Source organism: Glycine soja, chromosome 15, assembly GCF_004193775.1.
Source record: "Glycine soja cultivar W05 chromosome 15, ASM419377v2, whole genome shotgun sequence".
Lineage (NCBI taxonomy): Eukaryota > Viridiplantae > Streptophyta > Magnoliopsida > Fabales > Fabaceae > Glycine > Glycine soja.
In genome coordinates this window covers 50,678,627-50,705,109 of record NC_041016.1, presented here as the reverse complement: position 1 = coordinate 50,705,109, position 26,483 = coordinate 50,678,627, and the positions used below count along the sequence as shown (strand labels likewise).

Here is a 26,483-nt window from a genome sequence, read left to right as displayed (position 1 = left end):
AGCTACATGAATAAGCGTGTCGGTCACAAAATGTTAATTAAATTAAATAATCCCTATCAGTGTTAATCATTTACTTTTATATAAATTAATATTCATTCAAATAATCTGCCCTATTTGTTATCTCATTGATTTAATAATTTCATCCTCAGAAGTCAGAACAAACGTACCCCACACCGCGATTGTAAATGTAACCTACGGAAAGCGAACCTTATGATTGTAATTGCAGCTGTCTCTTCAGCCACAAAATCATAACCCTTGATTTTTAATTTTGAAATATTTTTGTAATCACTTTACTATTTTGACTCTATAAGTAAAAGGTTTTAGTTTCTCAACAAGCAAAGTTAATGTTTTCTGTCCTTACATTTAAAATTGTTATCAAAATATTGATAAAGCAATTAATAAATATGTACAAGTAAACTCTTACAGGTTACTACAATCCATGAATTTTTCACTAACCCAAAAAAAATCTTAACTATTTTAAACTCTTGTTTCGTTCATGATTTTACAAAAGTTATTTAATTAATGTCAATAAGAAAATAAGGTAAAAAAATGAAGGTAATTTTTTTAATTAAAGAAAAGACTTAATTGAATCTTTTCAAAAATAAAAAAGTAAGTAATTAGTATTAATTAACAATTACCAAAAAAAAAACAATTACAATCTCGTTAATCTAAAGATTTACATTTACTCAAAAACGCATCTATTGTTAATTAGTTTAAAACGTGTATTTAAACTAGTATTATTTAACAATTAGATTAAAACCTGTCAAATTTATCTCACTTCAAATAAAGGCTCCACACAAATACTTTTTATTTTTCACTTCAGAAGGGTGAAATTCAACATCGAACATGTTTATTTATAATACTTCAAATAAAAAAAAATAAAAACTTGATCAATCATATGGAATGATGATATACTTATAGTGGTGTGCAGTAGCTTATAAACACCATCGATAATTCAGATTAGATCCCATGCTGCTTGCTGAGAGAGAAGCTATTTCAAAATAATGAAACCTTGACAGATTAACCAAATGGATCCCACATAATGAACCATGGAAAGCACAACAACAAAATCCATATGGTACAGTTCCTGACACTATTGATCTTCCCCTTGTGCCGTGTGGCAAGAATGCAGACAAATTAGTTTTACATGTTGGAAAAAATCAAATAACAAGAATTAGGCACCACAATCATTCTCCTTTTGGCAATAAGAAAAATTAACATAAAACCTACACCCACATATAGCGAAAGAAGCATTCCCCCTCTTGCAAACCACAACCCCTTCATGTCCCCATCAAACATCAAAAACATAATTTGAGTAAGTTGGCAAAAAAAACTACCAAAACAAACAAATTCTCTAGTCTACACTTTCAATTTCTTATTCAACTAAGTTTCAAAGTCCTACCTAACTCCTAACTAAACCAACAAGACAAAATCCAAGTTTGTTCATGAAATAGTTAAATTACAAAAGAGTATTTATATTAATTATTGAAACCAAACCAAATTAAACCTAATGAAACTAATGCTACATGTCATGTTTATACAATCTTTTATTCACCTACCAAGGTAAAAAATAAACTTATTATCTAAACAAATGGTTAAAGAAAAGTATGATTACTATTGTCATCACCATTATTGTCACCATTATTATTATTTATTATTTATGTGGCTCTTTACATAGCAAACATCTCCCGCGGCGGGGAAATTCTCGGCCCCGCCCTCACCGCCGTGGCTCATCGCTCCGTCGGTCTCCAAGAAGTGAACCCTCCTTCTCATGTCATCCAATTGCCTTTCCATGAACAAAAGTCTCTCTTTCAGCGTCCAATTCTGTTCTTCAAGGTGCGCAATATGGGTGTCCTGTTCAGAAACCCTTTTGTCCAAGTTATTATGTTCTTCACCGGAATTAGGGTACACCATCTCGAACCTGCCGGCGCCGGAATCCAAGTTTCCGGGCCGGAGCCGGATAAGGCCCTTCATGGAGCCGTAGCCGTTGAAGCCCCACTGCTCCTTTGCCGACTTCTCGTCGAACGTCGCTGGAGACAGAGACGCCGCCGGAAAAATCGCCGCCTCTGGAGTCGGCGGCGACACCATGCCGCCGCAGTTCTTCGCCCTGATTATGAACGACGTCGTGTTGCGCGGCGCGAACGGCGGCGTGAGTCGACTGCTGCCACCGCCCCGGCCGAAAATTCGCTTCGGGTGGTGAATCCGGCGACCTTTCCCGCCGGAACGTAACGCCGGCGGACCCGACCCGGTTCGGTGGCAGTCTTTCCTTTTGTTCCCAGTGACCCGACCCGGATGTGGATTGAACGTCTCCCGGCGAGAGAACACCGCCGCGTTCTCCGGCGGGTACGGCGGCAGGGGATGCGTCCAAACGGCGTAGTTTTGGTTGTTTTGAAAGATCTGAGAGTGAGGCATCATTTCGTGCATGAAAAAAAGAAAGACTCTGAAAAAATTTCACAAGAAAATGAGACACAGAAAATATCAAAATAAAGAAAAGTTTTTTAAAAAAAAAAGCTAAAAAATAATAAATAAATAACCTGAAAGGGTTTCGTTTTTTTTTCTTTTGTAGTTTTTGGGGATTAATTTTCGTTGGCGCGGAGTGAGTGGAAAACGGTGTCTGAGAATTCGTGACCGAAAGAGAAAAACTAATTGCTCATTACATCAGCTATCTTCTGATGATGAAGAGGTAGAGAGAGAGGATCAACGGTTGGATTTGGATTTTGTTTAAATGGACGGTGGAGATTTGATTGGGTTGTTCAGATAAGAAGAATCGGGTTCTTAAGGGTTTGGGAAAAGTAGAATCACAGTTAAGAGTGTGTGATTATCACTTTTTTCTTAAATTTTCTATAATGCCACTGCTATGTGTAAGTGTCAATTGAAATTGACTTCTTTATTGTCCTTTTCTCGACTGTCCCTATGTTGTTTATATAATTGTGTTAATATTTAATTTTGTGATTCAATTTTAAAATTATGTGATTTTTAAGGAGCAATATAAGAACAGTTGAGAAAGGAACACAGGAAAGTCAGTTTGTGTTAATTGATGCTGCAATTTGAAAATTGTAGAACACTGATATAGCCCACCGAAGTACCCCATTTATTTATTTACTTTTTTTGCATATACATGGGGAAAAGATGAAGTGTCTTGTGCCTGTTGTTTACTTCTACAAACCCACGTTTTCTATAAACTTGTGATTAATTTTTGTTTTCTTTGCTTCTCTTGTTATGTTCAAAATCTATGTAAAAGGCAGAAAAAAAATTCCCTTTGTGTTTAAAAGAGCTGCTTAACTATACATTGAATTAAGACATGATAACTATTTCCTTTTATGTTTTTATATAAAAATAGATTGATTTATAAGGTAGTTAAAATTTGAATAATAATTTAAACACTTTATCTTTTTAAAATACTTCATCAATGTTTCTTTTTATTTATTTATCTATATCTTTCTATCACATTATATCATTATTATATTATTTATGATATCTATATGTTCATTCCTTTTTTTTTTCCACTAGCATAATTTCACTAGGAGTTTTTTTATGGATAATTTCACTAGGTGTTAAATAGCATTTATGGTATCTAATTTTTTTTTTGTTAAAAATTATATGATAGATCAATTTAGATCGATCTAATCTATATACTATTCAATATATTTTAATTGGAAACATCATGTTAGATTGAAAACCTCATTTCACATATATTATTTTTATGAAATTTTATATTAATCTAAAATTATTTGATGTCTCATTTATATGCATTAAAATAAACATAATATATTTGTTTAAAATACATTAAATAAGAATAATTTGATTATCTTCTTATTATTGTTTAATCTTTATAAAATTTGACCAAAAAAAAACAATCAACATAATTTATAGCATTATTAAATATTATGCACTTTTTGCATTGTAGCATTTGGTCACATTAAGTCACTATGCAAAGTGCATCATATGTATCAACAAAATATTTGTATAGACACACTTTATAATAAATAATTAAGGTTATTTGTGTTTTAGGAGTGTTAGGAATATATTTTTTAACACAATTCTTTAAGTATGTTCTCTTCAATTGGTCAAAATTTATTAAAAACTACAAATTCAGGAGAGAAAAAAATTAAATATGATGAGAGACCCACAAAATCTTGTAATTTTCAATAAATTTTAATGAATAAAATAGAGAGTGTTCAAAAGATTATGTTCCTAACATTTCTCGTTTATTTTTGGTGTCCTTAAATTTTTTGTGAGTTTAATTTTTAGTTACTAAACAAAAATTTAAGCATTTTTTGTCCCTTATACTTCTATTCTATTTTTTGAAAAAGGAAAATTTTTATAAGAGCCAGACCCAATATACCGATAAGGCTTAAACCAAAAATACATTTTTCTTTTATTAACCGTTTTAATCTAGTATCTAGTGTCAAGTAACAACATTGACGAATAATGTGACAGTCACATAGGAAACCTAGTGATGTGTCATGTTATCAAGGAATTTGAGGGGGTAATTATGTGTAATTTTTTGATAAATTGTATTTTTAATCCTCATTTGTTCGTAATAGTCAATTATGTCAGAATAGTTAATGAAGGATTGAAAATACAATTAAAAAAACATGAGTGTCCCATCAAACTCTTTGATTATACGACAAATCTCTATGCAGTCAACTTAGTTATTATAACATCAACAATCATTTTTACTTTACAATATAGGTTAAAATTGTTGATTGAGAAAAGTATAAGAGCCAAAAAATTGTTTAAACACTAGTTGTGAAATTTGCAAAAAATATAGCAGCTAAAGCATAATTAACCCACATAACTATTCTAAATAATGAAAATAATAATTATTTATAAGGTTAAAATAATAATAAAGATAATTGTTAAAAAAATATATTTTTACCATACTATGTATTATTGATACTAACATAAAAAATGCATATTTATATACACTATAAATTATCAATACTAATATAAAAATTTGAAACAGGAAAAAAATGAGAAAGATGATGGAACTCAATAAACCAAGAGGGGGAGAATTGGTTTCAAAATAAAATATACCTTTTGAAAAACAAAGTTACACTAAAAACTTTTGTATGGATCGTATTATAAAATATATATGAATCGAAAACAAAATATACCTTTTAAAAAATAGTTATGCAAAAAAACTTTTGTATGGATCATATCACAAAACATATATGAATCAAACATAATCAATCATTTCTTTCACGATTATAAAACTTTAATCATTATGAAAAACTTGATTAATACTCAAATGACTTGATTTATACTTGAATGAGTTGATTAATACTTTGAATGAGAGAAAAAGATTAGAACAAGAGAATAAAGACAGAGTCTTTTATTGTACTTCACTCCCTATTTTTAGAGAAACTAATCGGGTTATTTAATTCACAACCTAAATTAGATTTCCACTATGTATCAAGAATCCTTACAAGCAATTACAACCAATCTAAAATTTTCATCCCAGCAAAAGAGATTAAGGCACCCAACACTTGGGTACTTTATGAATATAAGCTTAGGGACACCCTATTGTTAGCCCACACTAGAAAACTCTATTCTAGCATGTTGTAAGCAATTCCCGCAAAACTTTGTAAAAACCATACACAAGAAAACCCAAGTAAGAGAAATACAACCTGATCAATTTTTCTACAAAACCCTTGCTGGACTGAAAAGGTAATCTTCTTCCACTCAAAAGACACAACTCACTTTAAAAAAAAGATCTTCATAACCAAACGATTAAGAAGTTGTGAGTTACTATATAATTTTTTTCTTCTCTTCTCTTATTCACAAATAACAACATGAAATCTTGCTCATTCTGAGACTAAAATGTTATTTTTTAGATGTATTGAGTATTCTCTACTGATTCTTGATGTGTAAATATGAACACAAGCTGATTATTTAAATTATTTTTAAAAATTAAAAAATATTTAAAATAAAACAAATAGTATTAATCCAACAGACAATCCTAATTCAACACGAAATAATTGTTGAATATTCAAATAATTATTGCATGGTTAAAATAATAATAGAAGTAATTATTATAAAAATTAATTAATAATTTTACAATATATATTTATAATATTGATAAAAAGATCATATTTAGGATATTATCATAAAACTAATAATTAACATACAAAAATAAAAGTTAAGCAAATATTTTGCATAAATTCACAAAATATACGTGTAAATATGAAAATTTTAAAAATATTCCAGAAATAAAAAAATTGTTTTTGTCCATACAGTGCACACGTATTCATTCTAGCTTTTAGTTATAATTCAATGGTTAGATAGTTAAAATTTACATTTTATACAAAATTACTAATAATGTAATAGTTGATGCTTTTTACAATAAAGGTATTAAATGAACAATACCAACTATATAATTTGTTTTTTTAAAAGTAACTACTATATAATTTGCACTCACATAGGTATCTTGTATAAAAACAAATCAAGTATTTTTTAGCGAGCTTAGCATTTAAAACAAATTTAATGAATTTTGAAAAGATTTTGTAACTTAATATATACGCACACGTCATTTCATTATTACCGGTACAAAATTTCTAACCAGATAACACTTTCAACATTATCACACTGAATTTGTTTTTTTATTCGTCATAATTAAATTCAAATAATAAAAAGTTTAAAATAATTCATATATTTTATTCCATTGAGTTCAACCCTTTGTCATCATCACACACATAAACAAAAGGAAGAAAGATAGAAAGAATGAGTCATCAAAAAATGGATAGTTAAAAGGCATTTAAACTCTATATTATAAATTATAAAACCTAGCACAATTTACAGAATAGAGAGCCTACCTGTTCTGATACAACTTTTAAACTGTAATCCATACTAAAGCATGTACAAAATCGCAAGTGTGTATATATATATATATATATATATATATGATGAATAAACTAAACATCTTATTATCTTTCATTATCATCCAATTTGTGTGGGCACATCATTTAAAGAATATATGAAACTCTTATAATAATGCAACCACACGTGGTTGAAACGTTTGATAATAAAGATAACAGATGAAAATGAAACTTCAGTGTCACTCTTTGTGGTTGGAGGAGCGTTCACTTCTTTGTCCACCAAGAATACGAGAAATCTGCAAACCTCTGCTGAAAGCTTGGTTGAAAAGCATTCTGGTTTGAAACTCTGAAACAAATGGGAACCATGCCAAGAAAGCAACTGGTGTGAAGAGAAGCAAGCCCATTATTACTTCATATCCGCGAGCAAGTGCTCGAACAGACCCCCAAAACCCAGTTTTTTCAATGAGAGGCTTGCAAGCTTGTGCAATCTTTTTAGAGGAAAAACAATAAGACAAAGAAAATGAAATGAGTAAATGCTCAAACTGGATTATGAGAAGAAATATTGAGGTGTCACTTTTTTATATTTTGATCATGAAATTGTGACAAAAGAGATACCATGAAAAGAATTTCATGTTTGTAGAGGATGTGAGCAAATCTATTTAAAATTAGAAGGTATTTTGAACAGTCTTTCGTAAAAACCATTGTTTTTCTTAAAAGTGATTTTTATGATTGCAAACAAACATAAATTAGCTTTTGCTTTTTTTAAAAAATCTCTACAAAATAATTACTAGATTATTTTACATCAGAATTACTTCTTTTTTTTAATCTGTAGGCCAAAAATAGTTAGGAACTTGACAACTTGATAGGGAAAATTAGTTAGCATGTAAACACTTTTTAGAGACCAATTTGTTCAGATGTGTACTCTTAGCCTTAGGGACCAAAGCAACACAAAGTGCTACTTTCAGGGATCAAATATGTTGAATTGAAAATGTGAGTAAAGAGAGAAAAAAATATTTACTGACCAGCAGCATTCCCCAGCCTGTTGGCATGACTGCAAGAATGCAGACTATTATGTCCTTAATTGTCATATTGGCCAGTAGTATTAGGATTATGAAGATGGCAAGGAATGTTAAGAAAATAGAACCCTCAATCAACCGAAATAGAAGCTGGTAGTCTGCACTGAGGCGGCGCCTGCCAACAGATACACCCTGCAAAAATCCAATAGAAAGGGATGCATGAGGGGTGTAACAGAAAAGGAGTGTGGAGATCATGACTCTTCATCTGTTGCTTGTACATCAGCAATATTTTGTTAACCATTATGCAGTAAGAAAAGATGCACATAAATATGTCTAGTCATGATTAAAAACAAGAATGACCTCACAAGTTAAAAGAAAAGATGGCATATTATGTGGATATGAGCTTTTAATACTCTATTTTTTCAAAAAATAATATTTAACTAAACCAAACACAAGGTCACAATAGTAAAAGTTTCTCAATTTATTTTTGTAATGCAGTTAAAACTTCTATATAGGTGAATCTTGGTTTTATTTTACTTTTTATTTATTTGTTATTTTTTCAAGTAATGCTGAAAACTCATTAATGGTGTTCAAAGCAAAACATCTTTTCACCTATTACATGTGCAGGCAATCAACACTCAGGAGCATTCCCTGAACAAACAATACACCAAATATTAATGATACAGAATATAATAATGTGAATTCTCACCTTCATTAAACCCAATATTACAAAGATTATCAGCCATGAAAGACCATAAACCTGTAAGCCAATAGTAACTAAAATTAAATCGATATCGTAGTTGCTAAGGTCACAAGCAATTAAGCAGTCAAAAGAGTACTCCTATGGAACCATGTGAGAAAAACACTTACCAAAACACTTTGAGTCTTCTCATCAGTGACTGAAAGGTGATATACCAGGCCATATTGATAAATGAAAAAGCGGAGGGCTAATATTATCTCAGTAGCGATACCGCGCTTGCCAGAGTGCCGGAGATGCTCATGTTCCTTTTCCCACCAGGATTCCCAACTTTTTTGAGGAGATACACCAATGCCTCCACGGTTGCTTATCCATTTTTGCCAATCTGTGTAGTCATCAACTATCTTCTGCCACTCAAAACCTGATGGATTGAAAAGGAATGGAGCAAAAAGCCATGTCCCTACCATGAACCACATGGTTACGGTAATTAAAATATAGGCAACCACTCCTCTGTATCCATGGCCAAATATATGGTAGACCACAAGCAGAATCATCAATTCAATCCCTTTAACAAAATGGCTGCGAGAATAGAGCCTATAGTTATCAGCAAATTTGGCATGAAACACCACAAAACCACGACCAGTGCCTTTGTACTCTGCACCTCCATGAAGCAATGTCCTTCCATAATAGTGTGTTTTTGTTCCAAGAGAAAATGTGAAAAATACAGGAGCCAACTGTAGTTGCATTAGTACAAATTCACTTAAAGCCTCACGAAATCCCCTCTCCAAGCCAATTTCCATCAACATAGGCAAGGCTAACAAAAATCCAATCTGCACAACTGACTGAGAAGCAAGAGCTACTTGAAGAGCTTTGTTGTCTCGTATAGCTCTTTGTTTGTTCAAACTTTCTTCAACTCCACTAAGGGCAAGATAGAGGCGTCCATAAAGGAATACATAAACTGTGAGGACAGTTATCTGTCAAAAACAAAGTCAGTATTTGTGACAGATCATATTTATATATGCCACAAGAAGTAAGGTAGGTTCCGAGTATACCAAGGTACTGAAATAGAAGCCAATGGTAGTGTAATAACAAGATAGCATTCGGAAGAAATCAAAACGGTGTCCAAGCCTGTATATGTCTCTACTCATTGTCTGCTCACCATTCCCAGCAGCGATTTTTGCTTCAAACATTGATATCTGGTTAAGACCCACATCCCTTCCTTTACCAACTTGTATGTACTCATGATGAGTGACATTGCCTTCACGTAATGTAGAATTGTAACCTGCAGATCATAAATAAGCTTTTACTATTCAATACCTCCATGAAAGAAATAGAAACAAGTTACATACAGGAAGAGAAACTAAAATACATGCCTGCAAATATATCCTCACTCAAGTTGATGACTTTAGAAGCCTTGCTTACACCCCCTCTTGTCAGGTGGAAAAGTCTATCAAACACATCCGGATGGCCATAATGGAACCGCACTCTGAATGAAAGGCACAAAAACATTACTAAGATCATCAAACAATAATTGACATAGCCAGTGGAGACATGAAACTAAACATTTCTACTGGACAACATCTGAATTGTGACTAGCAACTTGACTGACCTTAACATAAAGAAAGAAAGAATATATCAGAAAATAAAAGTAGGGAATATAACTAATACTTATATTCTAGCTACTTTTGGTATGGGTTTGAATATTTATATAAACAAATTCCTTTTGCTAAAAGTTTTTTTTTTCTTTTACTAAAATCCATTTTCACTTTCAAACAGGATAAACTCCTCATTTATCCTATTTCTGTCTCTGACTCTCTCTTTGTCACTCTTTATATAGGGGACATATATAGGGAGAAAAGTTCCCATTTTAAAAATGTGAAAATTATAAATCTAGGCCATACAATCATACATGGATGGTTAAGATTGATAATTTATCACTTCATCCTATATGAGCTGCTAGTTTAGTTGGGTACTAATATTGAGGTTGTTTATAAATCCATCCTTGCAACCAGAAGTCACTCTAAAATATAAATTTGAGCAATTTAGAAACCATTTGACCATTAGTACCTGAATTTACGTCATATGGATTTTGCAATCATCTATGGCTAATAATATCTTTCTTTCCTTTGATCCAAAATTTAATAAACAAAACTTGAAACCAAGTTCGGGTATCACTAATATTTCAGGCTCAGAAATTTATAACTACTTAGTATCAGATATAGAGCTCTCTGAGAAGTTCATAAGTGCAATATTCTACTTACATATAAATCAAGATATTATTTTAACATAACCTAGCTGTAGAGAAATACCCAAAAAAGAAGTAAGCTACAGTTTTATTTGGTTTCAAAGTACCTAAGAATATTAGAATTCTTATGCCTTTAGGAGCCTAATTATCTCCATAGTGTAACTGTTGTTGGCTTGAACTAGTTGACTAATTGTCCTACATTAGAATTTAACCTAGACTAATAATATCAATATACATTAGGTTAGTATTCTGCGATAGATCTCATCACAAACCTCCAATAAATACTGAAACCAAAGAGCAAAAACACTTACTTCAAGGGATAAGCCAACAATCTTTGTCCAATTGTCACAAAACTATGCTCTTGATTGGACATAAACCATGCAAGGGATGAAACACTGCAAGAAACAAAAGGTAGATAAAGATAAACAGCAAGCACTAATAGATTTCAGTTTATATAAAAAATGATACCAAGTAAATTGATATTGATACAATAGATCATACCTGCCAGTAAATATATGCTCTCTGAGTCCAAGTATTGTCGGCATTCTTGGACCATCATGTTGTTTGAGGAATTCTTGTAGCAAATTCCTCATTTTGAAAGCTTCTTCCATATAATTATCCTGTTACACATATATTTAGCAATCTGAATTTTTTTAAAAGCTAGCTTTCCCTACTTTCATATATAAAAATAATGCAGAAGACCTGATTCATATCAATTGTTTGCAAGCCTTCCCCACGTGTGAAAATGATGGCATGGTTTTGATTTTCTGGCTTCCCCTCACCCAATATTGCAGGTCCTGGAAGCTTTATCTTGTAAATTACCTACACCAAAACAACCAATAAACAAATTGATAACTGTTGCAAGTTGCAACTGTAAAGAATATATCATAGTGCAGGATATATTTGAGAAGAATCAATCCATCTAGAATTTGTTTCATTACTTTACACAATATCTAATTACAAAAATAGAGGAAAAATCATTTTTTCCATTCCAACAGGAAAGATGCCTCAAGATGTGCCTGATTCTTTTGTCATAGAAATTGTCTGTCACTCGTGTGTCTATATGAATTTTGGTTTTTTACTTGGTATTGAGCTTTCAAAACTAGGCTTTACAATATAATAATGTGCAGGACATTCATCAAATTTCAATCTATTGACTTTTGTTAATTCCAGGAATGGTCTATGAACAGTACCTGGTCTAAACTCTGAACTGTTTCAGAGGAATCATTTGATTTTGATGGTAATGCAGCTTTTACTAGAGCTGAATAATAAACCTTGTCTGTTTTTCGGGATGAATCTTTGATATGCTCTTCAACCTCATCAATGTAAGCAACTCGAAGAGATGGGTACCTGCAATTATAACATTAGTACTGAATGTTATAGGACAGTGTTTGCATAAGCTATAACAAAGTGAGGAGGTTGATTTGAGAGACATACTTAATCATAAGCTTTAAAATTTCTTTTGCCCTAGAATCACCAGATCGCTTATGAATACTATATTGTTGACATGAAACTACGTAAGTGAACTTCATGTCAGCTAATGATTGGCATTGTGTCCACAGTGACCGCTCACCAGTTGTACTTTCCATGCTCTCTAGTTCTGCAGCCTTGTAACCTTTCATTAATTCTGTGAAGTGAAATGACAATATTAAGCTCAGCCAATAATAGATAAGGTAATGATCTCTCTTTCTCTCTTTCAATGAATTTTCCGCAATATACCTTCATCCTTTGCCATATCAAGAAAAGCCTGTAGCTCCAATGCTTGTCGGATATACATCATTCCTCGGACTTCACTTGGCGAGAATAAGGTGAAAAGGCATAGAGGAAATTCATAATTATAAAATGAAAAATAGAACCTTAAATCATGCATCTGACATGTAGAAAGGTTGGTGGAGGGAGAGGAAGTCATTTGTACCAGTTTTGGTCAATGTCTGGCCTCTGTATGATGCCCATAAACGAAGATCTTCTTCATTCTCTACTCTGAGTTTTTCTTCACTTTTATTATCAAAACGTTGAACAAAATTTTTCCATTCATCTGCAGTGATGTGAGGAAAAAAGTGCATCATTAGCAAGGATGGACCAAGCTTTTGGTAATGGGGTTATGTCCCCACCAAATTTTATATATTTGGTCATGGTTTCAGTACAATAAACTTTTACTACATTTCAACCACCAAGGACTCTTGCATGGTGGCATGCTACAGTTATAGCAACCATTTTTGTGCTCTATCTTGATACAACAACGTAAGCTTTTACGTCAAGCAGTTCTTTGACAAATATCTAGAGGAAATGAGGAAACCTGGAAATATCTTTTGCAAGTAAAAGAGGATAGAGACTCCGTCTTCATTTTGCTTTTCCAGATTATTTAGGGAGAAAAGAACAGCTTCATCAAAGTATGGTGTCAAGACACTACAAAATCAAGATATATAATGCCATTAATATAATTTATATAGAGATTATATGTAAGACATTTTTGTTGTAAGTCAAAATGCTCCGTAATCCCTATTCTATATATCATAATCATACAGAACATATGTATGTCACTATCACTATATAATATTTGTTGTCCTTTTGACAAAACTTAAGATAATTGAGTGTAATTTACTCAATAATAAATCACAAAATGATGCTCTAGTATGCAACATAAGTTGAAGATGAAATGAGCTTACGAGAAGGACAACATATTCCGAACTTTGGGAGCAGGTGGCATATCCATAAACAATGAATTAGAGAAGAAAGATATACGCCTCCTAGCATCCAAGTTGGACGGAACATCCATAGCTGACTCCTTGACAGTAAGCAGTAACTGAAGCCTTTTTATCTGTCAAAAACAACAAACCAATAAAATGAATAAACCATATCATCATAAGCAATAAGTAGACTGACAAACTTGTATTAGAATTACACAGACCTCCAAAATATGGGTAAAATGAGGTTGAGAGAAAACATATAATTATTATGTTCCTCAATAATAACATTTTTTTTATTGTGAAACTTACTTTCTCTGCCCAAGCATCAATATCTGTTTTGACAGGAAATTGAAGTTTGCCAAAAAACTTATATTGTTTTTCAAGGGGTGTGAACCTTTCATCTTTTCCATAAGACCCACCATGGCTTGAATCTAGCAAACTACAAGAGAATGATAATGAATCCAAAATTTATCAAATTAGCAAGGGATACAAAAATTTCAAATGATTTACCCCTCAATGTCTCCATCCATTATGTCTCTGGTCACAATCTCTAGCATGTCAAGCAAGAAAATCACAATTGAATCCTTGTCCTCCTCTTTGTTCTCCAACTGAATAAATAACAAAAAAAATGGTTAAAATTCACACTTGATCAAACAGAAAATGTAACATTACTGGTTACAAAATAATTACCAAACGTTCAATCAGTTTAACAAATCGTTCATATAGACTGGGGACAGCACTCAAATTCAATTCATTCAGCACAGCTTTGTTTTCTATGTGCTCATCAACTCTTTGAAAAATATTCTGTATAACCCTGCATTGGTGAAACCATAATGTAACAATGCCGGTGTATCAAACTTTCTCAATATTCTCTTTTGATGCATATTTCATATAATAAGAAACTTACATCGTCTCACGTTCTCCAAGAACCAAGAAGTTAATAATACTTTTAAAAGAAGCATAGCATTCCTCAACTGCAGATTTCATGTACTTGTCTCTTAACAATCTTTTCTCCAGTTCTTGTCCTTTTCCTAAACTGTCTTGGGCCATGGACACTGCTATTGGGATCTGTGCACCCAAAAGAGAGTTACAAATGAATTTAAAAAGGATAAGATTATTCTCACACAAACACACAGAAAAGTTGAACAAAAGTAGATGAACCTTGCTAGCAAGTAAGAAAGGTGGCCACTGGATGAGGTTCAAAGAACGGTCGGCCGAATATGGTACAAGCATGAGATCCATCTCCCTAAACGTTTCATTTTAGTCAGACTTATTTGCAACAAAAATTAAAGACCTCACATAGAAACATGAAAATCTCAAGATTGTAATAATTCAAAGTTCATCATGAACAAAGAATTAAGAAGATATTGAGAAATGTTCAGTCATAGGCTCATAGCACTACCTGTTATCAATTAGGTCCTCCTCCCTCAGACTAGTGATTATTTTGTTCCATAACTGTGCAAACCTTGCAGATTCCTTCTCTTTATTAGAAGCAACCTGAAACAACCGGCTCTCCAAGAATCAAAAATAAAAAAATTTATTGATAAAAGAAAACTACTCACAGAAAGAAAGCAAATACAAGACAGGTAGATCAGGAATGGTATCCACAAAGAAAACATTAAGCTCAAAAGTGTCATATTTGATGAGGAAGCACCCTTAAAAAATAATCCAAAACTGAATAGCGAAAAGTATGATTAAAACTGCAAGCCAGTCTCGTAAAAGGTGTATATGGAAAAATTTGCCATGTTAAATTCTAGAACCAAACCAATTGGACTAGATAGCAGGAAAAGCAGCACCAATCTTAGCTACCCTACCATTGTCTTTACACTAAACCACTATAATGGACACAATTCGTTAGGAATATGCGTTCTCCAAAGCTACCAAGCAACTTACTTGTAGGTTGCTCAGAAGTATGTTTTAATTTAGCTTGCAGGTTAATGATACTTGAGATTTGAATTTTGTGTGGAAAAATGTCACACACACTGACTGCTTTATTGCTTTCTAATAAACATATATATAGAGTACAAAAGGAAGGGGGGGCAGCTGTTTACACTGACACAATTCAGCTGTCCCCTCAATAAAGCTAAACCACACAGCTACAATACACAAACCTTTAACAATGATGAGTGTTGAGATAATAGTTATCATGAGGAAAAGTTTCAAAACCTGATCAAATCTCCGAGAAAAAGTGGCCTTTAATCCCCTCTTTTTTTTCTTCTCAGTCTGTTCTGTGGGAATCAAGCAAGCATTAAAAGCACCCGGAATTGATTCAAACCGAGACCTCAGTAATTCCAATGTTCGAATCTGAAATTAAAATGAAAAAAATGAATCAAGTATTTCAAGATTCATAAATCAGCAGTTAATGCAGCAGAAAAAACCTGCATGGCTTTTCTTAACCATAGTTTCAAGGATATAGTAAAAATAACATAAAGAAAACAAGATCAATTCAAATTTGAACAATAAACCCTGGATCATTTCATAACTTTCAATGATATAGTTACTTAGTTAAGATCCAATGCAAGGTATGGAACTCGAGTTCAACATTGGAAGTATGGTATTCTAGCATGAGGTTTATAAGGTATTGGACTCTAACTATAGCGGATAGCTTTGGTGGTATGGTTCTCCTAAGGTTCTTATCAATTGATATCTGACTTTTTTCTCTTATCAATTTCAACTGCAAATGAGCAGCAGGAGTAGCAATGTTGGCATTGCAGTGTTTGCTTTGGACTAGTCAAAGGACTAGTGCACAGCCAACCTGTGTGGGTGTTAGGGATGCAGACTGTGGTGGGATACTGGGATATTAGGATCCAATTGCAAGGTATGGGACTTGGGACTTGAGTCCTACATTGGAAGTATGAGATTCTAGTGTGGGGTTTATAAGGCTTTGGGCTCTCCTACTGCAATGACTGGCATTTGTGCTGTGTTTCTACTAAGGCTCTTACCATACTTTATTAGATTTTCAACTATGAAATTCTATTGAGTTTGAAATTCCTTATGCCACCATCCATATATGCAAATTTATAGGTTTTATCCATAAAATTTAGTTATTCATACACCATGTAACCATTGGCTGCTCGTAAGTCGGCAGTCAAGCCAGAATTATCATCAAGGAGGGGCAATATCCAGATGAAATTGGGAAGCTTAGAAAAGTTAGATATGCAACAGCTATAAATATAAACATAAGTAGTTATCTCACAAAACTTGTGTGATAACTGATATCACATAAATCCTTCCATCACATAGCATATTTCAAGTCTAATTGTGAATTTACACATTACGTGAGTCACATACAATCATGTATTATGAAAAATTCTCTTTTGTAAGTATATAAGAAAAATATTTTAGCAAGATAAAAAATTAAACTTGATAATTTGTTATGAATTAGGTAGTTATGACAGTTATTGTATTTGTAGTTAGTGGAAGGGTTAGTCAATTAGAGGGGATTAGAGAGGTAAACAATCAGGAGGAAGATGTAAGGGAAGAGGCATTCTATTTAGTATCATTTGAGAATTGAGGTTTCCTCTTTGTTAAGGGGAAATTCTTTGTGAAGGGGAAAACTTTGGATGAAAGTCATCTCTCCTATATTTTGTTCTTCTGTAATCAAGAAATAAAATTTTTCTTTTCTAACAAGAAAAGGAATGCTTAATACACACACACACGCAATAGACAAACCTCTCCCAAACGTCGAAATGCACCATATATGCCTCCTACTATTGTAGAGAAGATAGCATACCAAATCTGTGTATCCATAAAGTAGACCTGCAAAAGGCACCTAATTGACTATTAAACTCATAGAATATAGAAAATAATATACTTGGTGAGACATGTGACAGAAAGATACACGTACAAGTATGATAGGGGACCATATTGCAATCACTACACCAATATTGTTTCTGGCTGCATGTAGTAGAAGATGACATTAAGAACAATCCTATTATATGAACTACATTCATCTTCATTTATTTCCAGTCTTACCATGAGGGAAGAACTCATGCCATCTGTAAACTGATACATGAGCATTCATGATGGCTTTTGTTGGAGCCACAAGAGGCTTAATCTGCAGTGTAAAGCAAATGAACCTAATGAATTTAACAAACACGTGAATATAAGATGCTATATAAAAACTCTGCACCATTGCAGATGTAGATACAGTCCTAAACTTGTAGTGTTGATATGTACCCAATGAAATTGAGTGAAAATGAACCAGTTAGTGGATGGAACTCGGATAAAAATAAAGAAAATAGGATCAAAAGGGAATATAAATTGATAAGAAATATATTTTCAAATAATCAGTCAATATAAACCTCCTCCATGCAGGAATAAATGGAACTTACTGAGAAAAGGGAAAGTAACAAGTTAGAAGAAAATAGGATCCAAAAGTAACTATGAAATGATAAGAATTCTATATATCAATGGCCAATCAAAAATGATGTATTTCTATATACATTATAATTATTCTAAGAAGTAAGAACCAATAAAAATAATATATTTCTGGATTGATCTTTACCTCCAGGTAGTAGCTGAATGCTAGTTTAGATAGAATTAGCATAACCCAGAAAGAAGTGTACCTAGAAAATTAAGACAGATACTTTAATCAATCAGAGCTGACCAGTGGAAATGAACATAGATGAGGATTGTAGAAATTAACTTCATTCTCTTACTTCAACAATGAAATTGGACCCTCCTGCATTCCTCTTCCAACGAAGAGCCGAGGCTGCAAATTGTGGAAAAGAAAATTAAGAGAGAAATAAGAAATACCAGAAAAATTAAAGAAAAATAAGACTAAATTTATTTTCTTTTTTTTATAAACCAGTGTCTCCCTATCATCTTCATGAAAAACTAGACAGGACAAATAATATTTGTCAGAAGTATTTCTTAAGGAAGATAAAAAAGCCATTGGTTTATGAGAAGATACACGTATCATTACAAAATATATGAGAATAAATACACAAACCAGATATGCATCTTTTTACCTGAGACCACCACATCATGAGCTTCACAACACCATTGTTAGACCTCTCAAGAAACTGGCGAATGAATGGGAACACAAATAACAGTGCAGAGAGTATATTTGGAGATAAGTAGATGAAGACAGCCAAAATGAACAAAGAAGGGGAACCTGTACCATTGCCAAACCAATTCTTTATGGTTTGTGCAAAGCCAGATGGATTTTTCCAACTGTAAGCATAAGTGACTGGTAAAATTATGACCCAAGCTGCAGCTAAAATTGCCTTAAATATATACCGCAGCTGGACATGAAGCGACATGACTTTCCTTGCTTTCCAACTAAGGAATATGTCCAGAATGGCTGGAAAAGTATACAAGACAGCATAATCAAGTTGCAACTTCATAAAGTAGAACACGTTGTTTGATAATTGAACATAAAGATAAAAAGGCATTGGGAATTTTGTAAGGTACAAACACATAATCAAGTCCCAACAAAAATTCTCAGTAACTTTTTGAAATGAAACATCAATAAAAAAAAACATAAGAAATTCAACATCTTGTGAAGCTTTTGAATAAGCATTCCATTATCTAGTGTGATCTTGCTTCTATACGTCTATAATACTTGGAAGAATAGTTTCTGAATTCTATTGCTCAATTTCTGAATACTTTTGAGTTTGGCTGCTAGGAAATGAATCACAAGGCACAGAGAATGAATTACTATCCAATGTTAATTAAATGAAATAATCAGCATCATTCAGCCTGCTTGGCTTCATTTTCATAATCTTGACAGAAGAAATTTCCTGAAATAAATTTTTAACATTTTTCTGCTAAATTGAAAAGAAAAATGTATAGTGGAAAGAAAGACATATTTTGATGCCACAAAATTGAGTTATATAGTCCTTTCTCTCCATCTTTGCTTCATAAATTTAAGACAGAAAAATGATATGGAAACAAGACCTGCAGCCTCTAGAAAACTACATGTTTTTAACTACCTTGTGCAAGCTTCAATATTGCAGCAGTTATGAAGATGCTGAGAACTTGCTTGAAAACATCACCCCTAAATATTGAGCTTAATTCGCCAGAACCATTCCAAGCAATGATTATCATTGCCTTAATTGAAAAGCATGATCAACACACGTCATTAGCTTGAGTAAAGGTTGTATATCAAAAACCAAATCTGAAATGATTACCTGTAAACAGAGTATATAAAAGCTCCACATTCTATCAAAACTTCTAAATATATGCCAAAATGTGCGTATTTCAACAAAATTAGTTTTCCCACTCCACCGGTCTGAAGCAGGACCTCTGTTTTCCTGTTTTCCAAAATCAAGCACAAGTAATTAGGATAAGATCATGGACAGAGGTTGGCTCATTCATGTTTCATGTTTGAGGAAACATGTGGATTGTTCAAAAGAAACTCTTAGAGGAAGAACTTAGTTGCATTCATCTCTAATAAATACCAAGTTCCTATATATACAGTCCTAAATACAAGTGCCAGATTGAAACTCTGTAAATGACAGGAGCAAAATGGTAAAAAAAGATGTTTATGGCAGTTTAATATAAATGCACTAATTAATATTAGAATTACAGTTTAATATAAATGTTTATAGTATCACTGAACGCCAGGAGCGACCTAGAGAATCTTAATCAGATTTCATCAGGATATACATGCACTCTCCAATTAAGTTTCTTCTTAATGAGAATAGACTGTTTCTTTGGAGTTCCAGCAAAGCATGAAGCCTAAAATGGTTCTTGTTACACAACCCTATGTGTAACTCTAATCACACACCAGACATGATATGCCATACCTCGTCTTTGTTAACTTGACGTTCCTGCTGAGGGAAAGGAACAGAGAAGAAATCAGAGTCAACACGCATAGGCCAACCTAGCCGAAAACAATCAACTGACCTACAATTTTGGAACGACAATTTAAAAAAAAAAACTTCGTACCCCATTGCCCAGAGGCTCTTCGCTATGCGAATATAACAAAAAAAATTATTGTGCAGGAAAACAACCAAATCAAAAAGAAGCATAATACCAAAAATATTCATTTAAATCATCATAGTTTCTCCAGTGAGAATGCTTTGCTTTTCCCATATTACTTCTCTTAGCTTCCTGCAATACAGAAAAAATCCAAGGAAACAGATAAAAGAAGGTTATCAAATGTTCAAAGTAAATTAAAAAAATTCTTCAGCTCATAAAAAATAAGCTCACCTTGGCTATTACATCATATATTGGTTTCACTACTTTCATAAGAAAAGCCTCATTATCACCACCATAGGCAGGCTTTACAGGTTCACCAGTCAGTGGACTAACATTCCCAGCTAACATCCCATACAACTCAAATGCCATCTAGGCAAATGAAGAAAAATGATGCTTAGGATTTGTTCAAAATTATTTTGACATTCAAATCAATTAACATAAAAAAGTAGGATTTTACATCATATAATGGAAGATGCATTAAAATTTGGAACTACCAAAGCACATGCAAGTATGTGTTGGAAAGCTGCCTTAAATGCAGTCGCCCCTAATCCGCCTTAGTTTCAACCTCTTTGGGAGCCTTAATTGCAACCTCAAGAGTGGTGGTTAAGTCACACACCGACTAGAGGTATGGCTTAAATAAAGCTTGGACAGTCCTCATCTTACAAGCTAGTTTTGTGGGGTTGAGTTTGGCCCAAAACCCAATTTCTAAGAGTATGCAATATACGTGGAAACTAAATAAAAATATCTTAGGTATAGTATGTCAAAATGAAGAGTTTAAGTAGATAATTTTAGTGGAAATGACTGTACCACCAATGAGGGAAGGGTCTAATTCTCTCTTTAGACAGAAGAAAATCTTTTCTATTTTCAATATCTTTTATTTAATTTTAAATATTACTTACATGATGGTAGATATAACAAAGGCATTCTGGCATAAATCTCAAATTTGCAGCTTCTCCCCATATAAGAAGATATAGACCCATATATAATAATTTTCGCTGTTGCATTTCCTGCTGAATGGTTGGCAACCTAGCAATCATTTAAAAAAACATAAAACTTCAAAAGAGTATATTACAGAGTCCAAAAGTAGCCGTTTATGCATAGCAAGTAAATGAGTTAATTCCATCTTGTACCAAAAGAAGGAAAGAAAAAAAATATATATAAAAAAAATAGCCTACTCGACTCCAAGATATGCTAGTTAACTACCAAAACAACAAAAATGTAGGGGTATACTTAAGCAAAGCTAGAGCCAAGCCAATCCCAATTTTCATTGGCTTAGCTCCAATAATTATATATCCATATACAAGTAAACTTTAATTGTATTATAAATACAAATTTACAATACTATCATGTATCCAGGATTAAATGAACCTTTTATATATACGTTTACGTATATAACCTGCTTAAAAGATACAGAACTAAGCTTGCTTGGTTTCATTTAGGGCACTCAGCTAGCATAGGTCAACAGTTGACCTTGCTAAGTTAGGCTCAAAAGTAGATTGACCTCTACAGACAGCTCACTAGGTACATATAAGACCTTAAATTTCAATTTGACACTCAAATAAACTAGCATTTGAAGTAACTACTAGATTAGGATATGCAAATCTCACCAAAGGCTACTTTTGCGACCCAAATACTTGCACCATTTTTTGTAGTTTCTAAATAGTTTCTTCATCACTTCATTTAAAGCACGATCGTCCAACTAAACAGGGAAACGTACGATGTGTAAGAAACAAGAAAAAAAACAGTATGTCTAAATTAGAAAATAAAGGTCCAAGCCATAGCAATACATAAAAAGAAAACCTTGGGTTGTTGATCAGGCTTTGGAACTTGTCGTATATGTACATTCGCAAGCAAAAGAATCAAGTGCTCTCTTTGATTTTCCACATTGTCTTTCTGCACATGAGTACAAGGAAGATAAGCTTTGAATGAAGTATAAAAAACTAAACACCAAAAAGTAGACACAACAGTTCAGTCACTACCTGGAAACCAAACATCAGCTGAAGCCAGTCCAGAATGTCTTCATTTACTTTGTTGCCATGTTCCTTTGGCCAAGGCAAACCCCTGGTATTACGGAGTGCAGAAACAGAAGCTTGAATCTATAAAAGCAAATAAGTACAAGCAACCTAATCAACACATTCAACGAAATTCTAGCAGAGGTTATTCATAAGCTAAAAGTAGTAATAAGTTGTTGCCAGACATGAAAAAAGATGAGAAAATTATTAACCATACATTGTTACATCATAACTTCTGCCTGTGTTTGTAACACAGGTAATGCCTAAACCACTGAAAGACTTGATTTTTCTAGGAAATATCAGTTTTTGATTCAGTGATTCTACAGCCCTTAGTCTTTTTTGATTTCATTTGCTTAAACAGGAGTTTCCAAGTTCTATTAAAGGGTGTTACCTCTTGGAATCTTGTGTATCAAGCATTAACTCAAATGAAAAGGGGATTAAAACATAAATAAAGAGAACAAACCTCATGATATCTCATTATAGCCTCTTTTCCACTATTGGGATCAAGTGGCAAAATATTATAAGGGGCATATAATTGCTTCTGTTCCTCAACCTTAATATGAGCTTCCATAATCTGCAATTAAAATATAGTAATTTATACATTATTCTCTTTATATGTAAACTCTATTCAGCGACCAATAGACATAGTAATGTTACCTCATCAGATACTGGAATATCTTCTATTCGATTAACTGCCTTCAATACCTCAAATAAAACAGCAGCAGTTTGATATGCTTTTGTGAGCTGTGCACTGAGGAAGCATAAGAAGTTAATTTCAGTATTCTCCTTTTGCAATTAAAAAGAGACTATACTAGCAGAAATTAGTACAATTCACATATAATTGAGTAACATAAGAGAGAAATATTCAAGTCAGCGACCAAATTGTTGATTCAATTAAATTGTAAACTCACCGGTCCTTATCAGCAGCCTTATCTAATGCTTGAATATACTTTTCATAGTACTGCCTATAAAAAGCTTGCATTTCACGAGCATCACTCTTTTTCCTTCCCTCTTGTGTTGTGACATTTTCCTATTGAGAATGGAAAATTATTTCCATACCTTCAAATTTGCAAAGAAATGTATCCCAAAAATGCTACTCTAAAATAGGAAGAGTGTTTGTTCTTTGGTTTTTCGCTGGTCCATTAATATACTAAATTAGAAGTCATTAAACAAGCTTTTTCAACTCTCATAATTGTGGCATTTACTAGTGAAGGTAGGGGAATGATCTTAAACGGATTGAAAATATTAAGCAAGGAAAATTACTGCAGAAATTCTTAACAAATGAAATCAGAAGTCACCTTCTCTAGACGCTGAAGAAGAGCGGTTTTGAATTGGCGAACACCACGCCCACTTGATTGCGGATCTAGTCTGTGAGCTAGTTCAAAGGCATAAAACCGACCTAATGACAATAAAGACATGAGCTTTAGATAAAAAACATTCATATCAAAGTTCAGAAAGTATCTCATTGTTGTGCCATTCTATGAGGCTAACATAATATCCAAATAGAATAATAAAAAAAAGAGTGACAAGGTAAAAATAACAAAAAGAAATTGCAACAGAGTAGTTTCGGATACAAAGGAAGTAAACACACAGTAATTTTTTTTGGTTACAAACACCCAATAATTTAATAGAAGTGACAAATTAAGAGCTATATAAAGAGCATTTACCAGATGACTTAACCAATATAAAGGAAAGAAGCAATGAAGTTCAGATATCAAGTAGTTTTGATTCTTTGAGTTGTTAAAGAACCAGAAATTACCAATCATTAACATTTGGTACAAGTTCTATTCGGAAATAATAGTATATAGTAGATACAGCTGAGTCATTGCTGACTCGGCATAAGAGTTAGTTAGTTTTCTCTCATTCTCTCTCACCTACATGATTTTCTACAGGAAAAAAAAAACATTTGGTACCAGTAATAAATTTTAAAGAATTAAGAAAAACACAACGAACTCTAGTATTTTACAAATAAAATTAAGCATTCATGATTCATGCAAAGACTGGTCTGGAACATAACAGGAAACTCCCCACCCCCTAAACTATAAATTTTTCAATGATCTTTAGTACTTGACCATTTTTACCCTTGGGATTGAGAACATTTCCAATCAAACCAAGAATCTGATTAGTCAATTCATCAATGAGAGCTTAGAACAATATTTGTTTTCCTTTGTCAATGATTATTAGCAACATGTTGAATCTTCTAAAATCATAGTTTCTAAAGAATATAGGACTTCGAATTTTGCAAATCCTTATAAAACCTAAATTTATTCTGCAGTTATCTAACCAAACTTGTGAAATAACATACACCATACAAAGTACACACGCACAAAACAGCAACTTACAGAGATAACCAACTCTTTTATTGCTAGCCTCTACTTCATTAGCGACACGGAGGATTGGAGCTATCTCAACAAGTGATGAAGGAACCACTTCACTGTCCAAGATCGGGTCAGCTCCTAAATTCCCAGCAGTCTGAGTCCGCAGTATCCGCCTTTGTGGTGGCTGATCAGACCCCCTTCGATAAGACATCTTGATACCTCAATTTATCAATCTGTATCACTTCTAGCTGTTATCACTCCTGTAAGAAACAAAAAGGTGAAACATTAAATTAAATAGCAAATACCTTCAGGAAAAAAAAAATAGATGACAATTATAGGAAATGATGGCAAATCAGAAAACTGACCCTTCACAATTCAGTTATAATAATCACTTTTCAATAATTGGAAACGAAAACACATTAAGCTTGGTTATTTGGCACAGTCAGAGATAAAAAAAAAATTATTTCATCTCTACCCCTTGTCTCTCACTATCCCTTTGTGTGTGAGATATTAAGATCGAAGGGAGCATAAGATGCAAGGTTGAATGTGATTATACTATTCTTATGATCCATCATAAAGAGAAAATTTTATTCCATATGCAGTGAAAAGTTGAATATCCATGAAACCCCATATAAACTGCATCCAAATGAATTGCAGAAAGGAAATCAGTAAGCAAAGAAAATTCCCCAAAAGCACTGGTTCTATGATCAGTAATAAACACAAGTAAAACCAACTTTCCAAAATCAAAACTTGAAAGAAAAACCAAAATCCCAATTGCAAGAAAGCGCCTATAAACACACCTCAAAAGGCCATGGATGAAACTCTGACACTGATGCAGTGATATCCTCGTTTCTGCAAGGCACACCAATCAAGCAAGAAAAATTCTTCAGTTTTCCCACTATCTCTGAGCAACCCAACATGCAGAACAGCAAAAAGGATCAACTTTTACATGAAAATCATGTTGTGGACAACTAAGCATGTGGGAGAGAGTGTGAATAGGAACATCAAATTTACCTCTTAATTATTAAGGATAATATTTAAAATAGAAAAAACAAAAGGGAGTCTCTGCAATCAGCACAAGTCCAAGTGACAATAAAATAAAATAAAAGAAAGCTCTTTTACAAGAAAGAGAAAGGAAAAAAAAAACACAGTTAAGAAGCTTACATGGTTGTTAGATAGTGTGAGAGACAGAGAAAGTGAAAAAGAAGTAGTAGTAGTAGTAGTTGGGAATGAACATGGATGAGTGAGTGTAACCAAACAATTCACAAAATAAGTGAAGAAAGAGAGCAATGGTAACTGGGGATGATGGGATGATGCATCATGTATGCATATGATGGTTGTTTAAAGTCAATGGTCTTTAGCGGGTAAAGTTCCTCCAATCAGAGAAAGACACGTCACCACTTGAGGTTCTGCGTAGTTTCACCTTCCTTAAATAAACATTTTCCTTAAAACAAGGAAACGAAAATGAAAAGGTGACAAAAAAGTGTCGGGTAAGCTTCTGTTAGTTGCATTTTAGAAAGAAATTTCAGTTTAATTTCAATGCAAAGTGAATTAATCAGATGATTTAGCCTGTTTTTGGTTTCACGTGAAAAAATTAATTCTAAATTTATAATTAATTTTAGATAAATTTTGACGTATTTGATTTTATGTTAAATAAGAATTTAAAATTAATTCTGAGTTAAACGTAACTTTAAATAATTTTTGTGTTGAATCTAAAATTTTATAATAAAAATATCTAAACATAAATTATATAACTT

The 26,483-nt window shown here is 32.9% G+C and overlaps 2 protein-coding genes across 2 annotated transcripts; both read right to left on the bottom strand.

Annotated features, from left to right (window-relative positions):
• Positions 1-1,388: 1,388 nt before the first annotated feature.
• On the bottom strand, positions 1,389-2,795 carry LOC114387176. The gene is made up of 2 exons (XM_028347315.1): positions 2,535-2,795; positions 1,389-2,440 (listed from the first exon to the last, which is right to left on the bottom strand). Exon 2 carries the CDS (start codon positions 2,422-2,424, stop codon positions 1,648-1,650), a length of 777 nt encoding a protein of 258 aa, XP_028203116.1. The 5' UTR covers positions 2,425-2,440; positions 2,535-2,795; the 3' UTR covers positions 1,389-1,647.
• Positions 2,796-6,742: 3,947 nt separating this feature from the next.
• On the bottom strand, positions 6,743-26,040 carry LOC114387919 (callose synthase 2-like). Its single transcript, XM_028348184.1, has 44 exons — positions 25,891-26,040; positions 25,527-25,578; positions 24,751-24,986; positions 23,707-23,807; positions 23,320-23,438; positions 23,066-23,159; positions 22,872-22,982; positions 22,376-22,492; positions 22,197-22,289; positions 22,004-22,095; positions 21,296-21,422; positions 20,628-20,765; positions 20,452-20,528; positions 20,222-20,321; positions 19,604-19,726; positions 19,406-19,523; positions 18,440-18,774; positions 18,128-18,180; positions 17,974-18,034; positions 17,442-17,523; positions 17,314-17,363; positions 17,139-17,225; positions 15,633-15,770; positions 14,869-14,963; positions 14,628-14,712; positions 14,374-14,534; positions 14,157-14,280; positions 13,977-14,074; positions 13,776-13,905; positions 13,446-13,597; positions 13,076-13,185; positions 12,695-12,814; positions 12,499-12,567; positions 12,217-12,406; positions 11,973-12,129; positions 11,482-11,601; positions 11,281-11,399; positions 11,091-11,174; positions 9,908-10,020; positions 9,587-9,816; positions 8,708-9,508; positions 8,547-8,597; positions 7,844-8,029; positions 6,743-7,309 (listed from the first exon to the last, which is right to left on the bottom strand). Exons 3-44 carry the CDS (start codon positions 24,935-24,937, stop codon positions 7,061-7,063), a joined length of 5,847 nt encoding a protein of 1,948 aa, XP_028203985.1. The 5' UTR covers positions 24,938-24,986; positions 25,527-25,578; positions 25,891-26,040; the 3' UTR covers positions 6,743-7,060.
• Positions 26,041-26,483: the final 443 nt, after the last annotated feature.

Bases quoted from the DNA above. Each gene is read 5' to 3' on its own strand.
- LOC114387176 (XM_028347315.1), bottom strand. From the start codon at position 2,424: ATGCACGAAATGATGCCTCACTCTCAGATCTTTCAAAACAACCAAAAC.
- LOC114387919 (XM_028348184.1), bottom strand. From the start codon at position 24,937: ATGTCTTATCGAAGGGGGTCTGATCAGCCACCACAAAGGCGGATACTG. The intron at 20,766-21,295 runs GTAAGTAATATT...TCATTTGCCTAG, and splicing joins TTTGTTATATCTACCATCAT to ATGGCATTTGAGTTGTATGG. The intron at 18,775-19,405 runs GTAGTTAAAAAC...ATACTTTTCCAG, and splicing joins AATATTGAAGCTTGCACAAG to CCATTCTGGACATATTCCTT.